The 11,642-nt window shown below is 33.1% G+C and overlaps 1 protein-coding gene across 3 annotated transcripts in view; it reads left to right on the top strand.

Moving 5' to 3' along the window:
• TRPC1 (transient receptor potential cation channel subfamily C member 1) overlaps positions 1 to 11,642 on the top strand; it is a 72,032-nt gene that overhangs the window by 26,512 nt on the left and 33,878 nt on the right. For 2 of the 3 annotated variants that reach the window (XM_019656943.1, XM_019656945.1), the window contains exons 3-4: positions 361 to 462; positions 4,745 to 4,947. In XM_019656943.1, coding sequence (XP_019512488.1) covers positions 361 to 462; positions 4,745 to 4,947 — 305 coding nt within the window. The remainder of the gene's footprint in view (positions 1 to 360; positions 463 to 4,744; positions 4,948 to 11,642) is intronic. The other variant, XM_019656944.1, reaches the window with a different exon arrangement.

Consider the following 11,642-nt stretch of genomic DNA (forward strand, 5'->3'; position numbering starts at 1 on the left):
TCCTTTACCTGTAGTAATAGTTCTTGGCAGTTTCTTTTATAGATTTGGAACGTTAAGAATTTTTTGGTCCAAAGTTCAAGAGTAAAGAACTTGAAAAAATTTTCCCCTTTAAATATTGCATAGGTCACGCCATTCCTTTAACAAGGCCTTCTCTGTCAAGCACTCTTTACTGCTAGCTCAGAAATGCGTGTTGTGCCCACAGAACTTCGACGGTGAGCTGTTGGGCGTCCAAATTTGTGAAAATTCACTATTACTGTATATAACACATTTCAGTCTTAGAAAGAGTTTTATTTATGAATTAGTAAAAATAGCTTACCTTTTTATCCTCCATTTTCATTTTTAACCTTTTTTTTTTTAAAGTCCACAGATGCACTTTTGGTGGCAATCGACTCTGAAGTAGTGGGAGCTGTTGATATACTTCTTAATCATCGACCAAAACGATCCTCAAGACCAAGTATAGTAGTTAGTACTCTTAAATGTTTATTAATTTGGATTTCTAAACAAAAATAGTTCTCCTGCCCCATTGCCATTTTTTTCTTCCCCCAAATTTATTTTGCCTTAAAGAAATAGATTTTTTTTTTCACTCTGCAAAAATATTGCTTTAAAGGAAGTAGACACTTGTAAGAATAATGAATATTGCTTTCAGGAAGCCTTTTAAAAATTAGTGGTATTTCCATAATTTTGTCAGTGTGGACCAATATTTTGAGTTTGGAATATTCTGCAGGTTAAGTTGAAAATACAAATTATTTTCCACATTGATTTAAGAATTAAATATAAACACTGAAACCGTAAAACTGGAAGAAAATGTAGGTGACTGTTTAACTGATTGGGAGTGGAAGGACTTTCCAACCATAAGTAACAGACAAAAATCACAGTGACACAGCCTTTGGCTGTATAGAATTCAAATTTCTGGAATTTAGACATCAGGCAAAATTTATAAAGCAGGTGGATAACTGGCAAAAGATATTTTCAGCGTGAATATCACAAATTCATAATCTTAATTAGACAAACCAATGAAAAACACCAAAATCAGAAAAGATCATGAAAAAAATTCTCAGAAAATAAAATGGAAACTATTAAACCTTATTGATAATCAAATATAAGACACTAATTTTTGCTTATCAAATTGGCAAAAGTTTTTAAAAAATAACCACTGATGGCAAGGGAATAGCACAACACCAATGGTTGGGAGGGTGATTTGGAAAGCACTTTGGAAGGATGTGGCATAAACAAGAAAGATGTTCATATTCTCTAACTTAGTGCTTCCTTGTCTAGGAACTTACAATGGTCAGAAATGTGGATAAAAATGTTAAAAATAATTTCATTTGTAGCAATGCAAAAAATGATGTAATAACACAATCTAAATGTCCCAAAATAGAAGATTGGAAATATAAATAATTACATATATATTAAAGTGGAGTTTTTTAAAGAGTATTTATGAACATGGAAAATATGATATAGGAAGTGAAAAAAACGAGATTAGTAAATTGTACATATGATATACTCCAAGGTTAAAAGTATGCATAGAAAAGGAACTGTATGGAAATGTAACAAAATGTTACCTAACAAATGTACTTTAACAACGAGATATTTGTTGTATATAAAAAATTTTAAATTGTAACTTTATTTACGAGGATTAGTGAAACAAGCAGTTTAAATAACTTCTGGGAGTATAAACTGGCAGCTATACTCAGAAGAAGAATATAGTTTTAAGAAAGAATTATAAATTGCAGATTATCTGCCATTATCTGAGAATGACAAAAAGCTCTGCTAAATTGCGTACTTTATTATGAATTAACTGAAATATTTTACTCAAATTTAGACTATTAAAAAGTTTGTGTAAGCGTGAATTTCTCCAGAATATAGTACCAACTAATGTAAGTGGTGGTAAGAAACCAACAGGAGCAGAGAAAAAGGGCGTAAGAATGTAGCCCCTGTCCAAAGAATCAGAAATATCGACAATCCTGTTTAATTTTTATTATCTATCCTGCAGTTACTATTATATTTTGTTATTCCTAGTCCACCTTCTAGCCTTTGAATCCATTTACTTCCTTGGCGCGGGAGGGTGGGTGTGCCAGGGTATTGGAGCTACTGACTTATATTATTCCATCACCATTTGAATAATTGCTGCCGATTGAATCTTGGGTTGTAAGGCCATGGCAATTTTCATCTACTCAGTGAAAGAACACTTTTGACTTTATGTCTAACAAAAAAGCCTTTGTTTGAATATTTCCAGTGATAGCAAGATCATATTTTAACAGCCCTATTACCTCTAGACAGGCAATGTCAAATATTTTCTATACTCTTTTTTTTTTTTACCATTTCAGTGAATTCATTCTTTATTCTTTGGTTATCGTAATTATCTTTTGATAAATTTTTACTTTCAAATACAGGTTGTTGTTTTTTTTTAGATTTTTATTGGGGAATTGATGTAGGGGGAACATTGTGTTGTTCCAGGACCCATGAGCCCCAAGTCAAGTTATTGTTATTCAATCTTAGTTGTGGAGGGTGCAAGTTCAGCTCCAAGTCCAGTTGCCATTTTCAATCTAGTTGTGGGGGGGCACAGCCCACCATCCCATGGGGGAATCCAAGTGGCAAACTTGTTGTTAGGAACATGCACTTTCACCAGGTGAGGCATCCGGCTGCCCATTGGCAGCTCAGCAGCAGCTCAGCTCAGGTGCAGCTCACTGGCCCCATGTGGGAATCAAACCGGTGACCCTGTTGCTCAGAGCTCACACTCTAACCAACTGAGCCACCCAGGTGGCCCTCAAATACAGGTTGTTTTTTGATAGTACTTAGATTATATTATGAACAATGAAATTATAAACTTTAATCTTAACTATCTCTAATAGTGTTTTTCATCTAGTTAAGTGTGCTTCATAGTAAGAATGAGGACCATTTTTCTCTTAAGGAATTGAATACAATTTTCTCCCATTTATAACCAGTAATAAGGAGGAAAGGGCTACTTTTTAAATTTCTCTGTAGTTTTAAAATTAATTCACTAATTTGAAATCCCAGTAAATAAATGGGAAGTATATAAATTATTCATAAAAAAGGGGGAAAGAAAAGTATGTCAGAAAATAGTAAACCTTACCAATACTCAAAGGAAAGTAAATTAATATTTCATGATAGTTTTTTTTACTCCTACATTGGGAGTGATCATGCCCAGTCTGGTGAGTAAACTGGAAGAGTGAAATGGGTACATTCTCATATTATTGGTAATATAAGCTATTGAAGGACTTTGATAACATGTATCAAGAGCAAAGCTGTTCATGGCCTTTTGATCTATAATTCCACTGCAGAAGTTCTATGTTAATGAGGTAATACTCAATTTCAAAACAGCTGTTTTCATAAATATGTTTGTGGTAGTGTTATTTAAATTAGCAAAATAAAATATCTTGAGCATACTGTCTATGAACTTCTTTAAGTTGCGTGCCAAATTCTGTACATGAATTTTTTTTTTCTGGAAGATTCTGGGCTCTCACTTTATGAGATCATGTAAAATGTCCTTGATCTTCAAAATATTTGGGAACCATTGTTTTTAATCATTGGTGCCCAATCATTTATGCCAAAGATGTCATTAAAAGGGGGTATGGTAGAGTAAGGACCAGAAAGAAATACTGTAAAATGGTTCTTGGATAGTAGGAATATGGGTATTTTTAGTCTTCTTTCTGCTTGTCTATATTTTTCAGATATTTTGTAATGTGTGTGCACTAATTTTTTTATAACGTTAATAAAAATTACCCAAACACTGTGAACTTGATCACCTTGTACCATAGAATCATACAACTTTCAGGAAAACCTCTGTGAAAAAGCGAGAAGTAGTGGAAAGAATATGCAATAGTCATAAAATAGTCCATCATTTTTTTTTAACCCTGATTCTTTATTTGCTAATAGGTTTCTCCATGTCATGTCATCACTGGGCCATGAGCCCATGTGAGGAGGACTGGAGCGCAGGCCCCGGCGTAATAATATGGACCGGGGTTTTGATGTGCACCTCGCCCTTTGCTGCACACGCTGGCACATTAACCTCTCTGAGCCTCAGTTTCTCCATGGGAATCATAATGCTCAGTTTTGCAGACTATTGTGCGGGTTAAATGAGATGATAAACGGAAAGTGCCTAACAGTCCAGGATTCGTTAAGTAGTAGCTGTGATTGTTAGTGTTTTTGAGCATTTATAACAGGAGTAGTATAGGTCACTGTTGGAAATATGCAGAGAATTATTATAATTAAACAGAATCATGAATGCTTCCTACTTATCCTTATCTGGTAGCATCGTTGCTCTCAGGGTGCCAAGACGTGCCATAGAGGAGGAATCTTTAAAGTTTTTCTCATGCATTTATGCTCTGCCTATTTTTAACATTTCTGTTTTCCATCATATTCTGTTTCTAAAATTCTTGTTTATCTTTGTCATGCATGTTTCCATAATCCGTAAATATTAAACAATTGTTCCTAATGTATTTCTCTGGATATGCTCACTTCTTTTTTAGGAAAACAGAACTTGAGTTGTGTGAACGTTTCCTATTGAAGATTTTGCCTGTCATGATTATATTGCGTATATTAATTAAAGTTTTGCGGTTTCAAAAACAATTTTATCTCAGTAAAATGTTTATAACATTCCTTAAAATAATTCTTATGGTCTTTGTGCCTTCTCGTTTTTTTTTTCATTTTATTCTTCAGAGAAATATGTTTTTTTTGAAGACACAAATAACAACTTTTGAATATTTATATAAATATTTTTCAGAAACTAATGGAGCGAATTCAGAATCCTGAGTACTCAACAACTATGGACATTGCGCCTGTCATTTTAGCTGCTCACCGTAACAACTATGAAATTCTGACCATGCTGTTAAAACAGGATGTGTCTCTGCCCAAGCCCCATGCAGTTGGCTGTGAGTGCACTCTGTGTTCTGCAAAAAACAAAAAGGACAGCCTCCGACATTCCAGGTTAGAAATTAAGATTTTGGTAAGGAGATGGATGTGGGATGCAGTATAAGGTATATGTCAGTGAAGTTTTTTTTAATTGTTCTTTCTATGTAGCTTTTTAAAAATACCGTAATGGGATGACTTATGAAAGCTAAACTTCTGGCTCCTTTGCTTGATACAGTGAGTCCTGCATTTTTTAGAAATGTTCACTAAATGGGGAATAATTAGGAAAATCCTTCCAATTTATCCCATACTCCTGCTGGTGGGGTGTGGGAGCACTGTTTGCTTTTTAGAAGTAGAGTTCATTAATCTAAGAGAATTTCCAAGTAGTGAATGGAGTGGAGATACCACTTCCTTTTTATAAGAAAATGAAAATTGTTTTCTATCTCACTTAATATTCGACCTGTTATGCCTCTTACTTCCTCTCTCACACAATATTTAAGTCTATTTCTCTTCCCATTCTCCCTCGTTGAAAATAGTAAGAACTGAGGTGTGAATAAACAAGAAAGTACTCCACGTTGCTCTGTGATAAGATCTGTTGATAGCTATAGCTATATAACTTACTCTTTTAGTTTTAAAATGACTGATTTGTAAAATGACAAGAAGAAATGAACTTCCTCTAGTTTTAAAATCCTTTATTAACATTAAATATAAATATTTTTCAAATAGTGTGCTATTTTCCAAATAGCATGTTAAATATGCTTATAGTTGAAGCAGCTGGGGTGGGGCTTGGGGCTGGAAAGAACACTACCTGGCTTGGTTTGAGGTGGGGAGAAAACCTATTCTGAAAACTCTTGAGGAGCTGTGGCTTGGTTCAGTGTTTAAGTTTGAGTAAGAATTAAAAGGTAAAAGGTATTTTATGCTGAAAGTACAGTATGTGATTGTGGTTTATTTTGGGACCTACTAATGGTTTGGTATATTTGCGGAAGAGATTGAGAGTTTGTTGCCAATGTTTGAGAAAACAGTTATAACAAATGTTCAAGGCCCCTGACTAAAGTCATTTCCAGGACTTGCTAAGTAGACCCACAGAAGAAAGCATGTCCACAAAACGAGTAAAGAGATGGCTGGGTAAAGGTTTCAGTGTACTGGCAATAAGGTAGTGAGGCAATCTGTATTTATAGGATACTGGTTTTTAAATTTCAGAGATGGTGCAGTTCCAGGGGATGGTGAGGTCTGGGGGCAGTAATTTTAAATGCATTAGGGAAAGGTGGTTGACCATTGAGTTTAGAAAAACATTTTCAGTAATATAATGGTTTTAGTCTCAAAATTTGATGTGTTGTGAAATTTCAGGTAACTTTAAGGAAGATTCGAAATCTTTATTATCTATTAAAGGAAGACAAAGTTTTTGAAAAGTTGAGAAACACTGAAATTGAGAAAGAGCTAAGTAATGGACTGCCAGTTAAATTTAATTTGGAGAAATGTTTTGTTTAATTGCCATAATGTTTTTTTTTTAATTTTGAATTTGAATGCCTGTAAGCTTTTCTCTTATTACCCATTCAGCTTGTCTCTTAGTATTACCCACTTCACCCCTGAAAGCAATTGAATGTGTAAAACTTAGCTAGGTATCTATCAAGAGAAAATCAGTGAACTGTGAGGCTAGAATTATCTTAGGAATATGGAATACTTTTATTTAAAAGTATGTATTTTAGTTATACAAGTAATGTGTGAATAAATGTTTAAATCCTTGTAAAAATTCTACCTTTAATTTTGATTGGAAGCCCCTTGAGCAATCCTATTTTTACTCCCCTCTATAGAGCTACCCTCTGTTACCAGTTTGATGGTCTTCACTGCTCCTCACTGCTTACAGATGGGACTGAACTGCAGTGTTAGGTTGGAAACTGAGTCTCATCAATGGTTATCAGCTACATATTGAAGTTAGAAATTCCCTCTGCCAGTTTCTGCCCATTCAGGTTGCATTCAAGTATCTTCTCCTATTTCATTAATCTTGCCTCATCTGCTCCAGTTCTTCTTATGGTTTTCCAAATATTTAGGTTGAACCATATGAAATCACTGTTTTAAAATACTTTGAACAATATGGAATTCCACATTTTCATATTCTTCTGGGTGTTGATAAAACCAAAACTCCAGAGAGTTATGTAGAATATAATCACTTAACTCCACAGGCCTCAAAAAAGTGCTTTTTTAAAAAAAAATGTTGAGATCGATGACTTGGTATAGTTGTATATCATCGCCATAATCCAATGTTCTAACATTCCCATCACTAGAAAAAATTCTCTCATGGCTATTTACGGTCAATCCCTGCTCCCATCCCCAGCCCCAAGCAACCACAGATCTTTTTCTGTCTGTAGTTTTTTTCTCTTCTAGAAATTTCATATAAATAGAATCATAGAATATGTTGTTGACTTATGTCTCTAGCTTCTTTCACTTAGCATAATCTTGTGAGGGTTATCCCTGTTGTTGCATATATCAGTAGTTTGTTCCTTTTAATTTTTGGGTAATATGCCATTGTAAGGATTAACGTTTTGTTTATCCACATGCTAGTTGATGTACATTTGAACTCTTTCTAATTTTTGGCAGTGAAAATTGATACACAGTGTTTGTGTGGACATATATTTTTATTTCTGTTGGGTAGATCCTAGGAGTGGAATTATTGGGTTATATGGTGAGTGTATGTTTAACTTTTTAAGTAACTGCCAAACTGTTCTCCAAAAGGGTTGTGCCATTTTACATTCTCACCAGTCATGCGAATAGTTCTAATTCCTCCACATACTTACCAATACTTGATATTGTTGGTCTTATTGATTCTAACCACTTCAGCAGAAATGGTTTCATTGTGGTTTTAATTTGCATTTCCCTTATGTCTTATGATGTCAAACATTTTATCGTGTGTTTCTTTTGCCCATTAATATATCTTTTTGATGAAGTATCCAAATTTTTTGCCCATTTTAAAAATTGGATTGCTTGTCTTATTATTATTGAGCTGTAAAAGTGCTTTGTATATTCTGGAGACAAGTCCTTTATCAGATATATGATTTGCAAATGATTTCTCCTACCCTGACTTATAATTTCATTTTCTTCGTGGTATCTTTTGAAGAGCAAAAGGTTTTAATTTTGATGAGGTCCAATTTATCAGTTTTTCCTTTTGTGGATTGTGTTTTTGGTGTCATATCCATGAAATATTTGTCTAACCCAAGCTCACAAAGATTTTCTCCTATTTTGTTCTAGAATTTTTATAGTCGTAGGATTTTCATTTAAGTCTCTGATCTATTTTGAGTAAATTTTGTGTGTGTGAGGTAGGATCTAAGTTCTTTTTCTGTTACTTGCAATATCTATTTGTTCCAGCACCATTTGTTGAAAAGACTGTTTTCCCCAATGAATTATCTTTACACCTTTATTTGAAAATTACTTGAACATATATATGTGTGTTTTTATTTCTAGACTGTATTCTGTTCCATTGACCTATAAATCTACCCTTACACCAATATCACTCTGTCCTGATTACTATAATTTTATAGTAAGTTTTAAAATCTGATAGTATAAGCCCTGTATCATATATATACGTGAGTGTTTGTGTGTGTGTGTGTGTGTGTGTATAAGTTTTTTACTATACTGTGTTCTTTACATTTGCAAATAAAGTTTAGAATCAGTTATCAATAATTACAAAACTGCCTGCTTGGATTTTTGAGAAGGATTACATTGAGTTGGTTTGGGGAGAATTACCATTTTAATAGTATTGAACCTCTCAAGCCATGAACATGGTATATCTCTCCATTTTATTAGATCTAATTACTCTCAGCAATGTTTTATTGTCTTCTGTGTATAGCTTTTATACTTTGTACAATTTATTCCTAAATATTTTGTTTTGATAATATTGTACATGATTACTTTCTTAATTTCATTTGAAAATTGTTCATTGCTAGTATATAGAAATGAAATAGGTGGTTTTTTTTTGTATATTGGTTTTTGTATCCTGTGATCTTGCTAAACTCACTTTAACCAATAGGTTAAAAAAACCAATAGGTTTTTTCTTAGATTCCTAAGGGTTTGATACATATAAGATGTTATCTGTAAATAAAAACAGTACTTTTGAAATCTTTAAGCCTTCATTTTTTTTGTCTTATTGCACTGGCTAGAACCTCCAGGGTGGTGTTGAATATCTGTAGAAAGAGTCGATATCCTTGCCTTGTTATGGATTTAGTGGGAAAGAATTTAGTCTTTTGCCATCAACATGATGTTACCTGTAAGTTTTTCATTGATCTCCTTTATAAGAATGAGGAAATTCCTTTCTATTTTTAGTTTTTGAGAGTTTTTTTAAATTATAAATTGATTTTGGAGTTTTGTCAAATGCTTTTTTGCATCTATTAAGATGATCACATGGTATTCATTTTTTATTAATATGTTGTTATATTAATTGATGTTTGGATGTCAGACTACCTATTCCTGTGATAAACCCCTCTTAGTTGTGTTATATAATTTCATCTTATGTATTACTGAATTCAGTTTGCTAACATGTTAAATATTTTTGTGTTGTTCATGAGGGATATTGTTTTATAGCTTTCTTTTCTCACGATGTCTTTGTCTCACTTTTCTATCAGTATATACTGGTCTCATAAAATGAGTTTTGAAATATTCCCACCTCCTCTATTTTCTAATAGAATATGGTTAGGATTAGCATTATTCTTTAAATGTTTGATAGAATTCATTAGTGAAGCCATCTTGGTCTAGACTTTTCTTTGCAGGGTGATTTTTAATTATTATATTAAGTTAATTTTTTTAATATAGGGCTATTTGGGTTTCTGCTTATTCTTGAATCTGTTTGGATAATTTGTGATGTTCTAGGAATTTTTCTATTTCACCTATGTTGTCTAATTTGGTGTAAATTGTTCACAATCCTTTATAATCCCTTTCCTCTCTGTACGATCTTTTTTTATTCTTGACATTTGTGCCTTTTCTTTCTTTCTTGGTCATTATAGCTCAGAGTTTGCCAAACTATGGTCCTCAGGCCAAATTCAGCCCACCAACAATTTTTATAAGTAAAGTTTTATTGAAATACAGCCATACCCATTCATTTATGTATTATTTGTAGCTGCTGTTACTGCATAACAGCAGAGTTGAGTAGTTGCACTATAAGTATTATGGCCCTCAAAGCCTAACATATTTATTATCTGACCCTATTTTGCAAAGGGTCGTTTGCTGATCCATAGTCTAACTAAAGGCTTGTCAGTTTTACTGACCTTTTCCAAAAAATATTAATTTTATTCATGTTCTCTACTCTTTTACTGTTTTCTATTTTATTACTTCTGCTTGGATCTATATTATTTCTGTCTATTCATTTTGGGTTTGATTTGTTCTTTTTCTAACTTATTAAACTAAAAATTTAGCTTATTGATTTTAAATTTTGCTTCCTTTCTAATGTAAATATGTTGAAGGTATTTTCTAATTTCTTTTGTGATTTCTTCTTTGATGGATTTTTATTATTAATAGGCTGTATTTTTAGAGCAGTATTAAGTTCAACAAAGTTGAGTAGAAAGTACAGAGTTTTCACATACTCCGTATCCTACTCCCACAGCCACCCTGATGATCAACATCTCTCACCAGTGTGCTATATTTGTTATAATAGATGAACAAACATTGACACATTATTATCACCCAAATGATTAGGGTTCACCCTTGGTGTTCTACATTCTGAAGGTTTTGACAGATGTGTAAAGGCATGTAGCCACCATTTATAGTATCATAGATAATAGTTTTACTGCCCTAAAAATTCTCTACGTTACACCTATTTATTTCTTCCTCCTCCCAGGCCCCTGGCAACCACTGATATTTTTTTACTGTCCTCATAGTTTTGCCTTTTCTATGTCATATAATTGGAGTCATATAGTATGTAATCTTTTCACATTGGCTTCTTTCACTTAGTAATATGTAATTTAAGTTTCCTTCAAGTGTTTTTGTGTCTTGATAGCTATTTCTTTTTAACGCTGAATAATATTGCATTGTATGAATGTACCACAATTTATCCATTTGCCTACTAAAAGACATCTTGGTTGCTTCCAAGTTTTGGTAATTAAGAATAAAGCTGTTATAAACATTCTTGTACAGGTTTTTGTGTGGACATAAGTTTTCAACTCATTGGGTAAATACTGAGGAGTGTGATTGCTGGATCATATGGTAAGAATATTTTTAGTTTTGTAAGAAACCACCAAACTGTCTCTCCAAGTGCCTGTACTGTTTTACTTTCCTTCAAAAAATGAATGAGAGTTCTTATTGCTCCACATCCTCACCAGTGTTTGGTATTGTCAGTGTTTGGGATTTTAGCCATTTTAATAGGTAATGTAGTGTTATCTCATTGTTTTAATTGCAGTTGCCTAGTGACATATGATGTGCATCTTTTTCATATGCTTATTTGCCATCTGTATATCTTCCTTTGTGAGGTGTCTGTTCAAATCTCTTGCCTGTTTTTTAACTGAGTTTTTTGTTTTCTTATTGTTGAGTTTTTAAGAGTTCTTTGTATATTTTATATAACAGTACTTTGTATATTTTATGTAACAATACTTTATCAGGTATGTCTCCCAGCCTGTGGTTTGTCTTCTTAATTTTTTTAATCTGTGGGTTACTTTAAAGCAGCAGTTCTCAACCTTCCTAATGCTATGACCCCTTAATATAGTTCCTCATGTTGTGGTGACCCCCAACCATAAAATTATTTTCGTTGCTACTCTATAACTGTAATTTTGCTACTGTTATGAATCGTAATGTAA

This window comes from Hipposideros armiger, unplaced genomic scaffold (genome assembly GCF_001890085.2).
Source record: "Hipposideros armiger isolate ML-2016 unplaced genomic scaffold, ASM189008v1 scaffold_270, whole genome shotgun sequence".
Classification (NCBI taxonomy): Eukaryota; Metazoa; Chordata; class Mammalia; order Chiroptera; family Hipposideridae; genus Hipposideros; species Hipposideros armiger.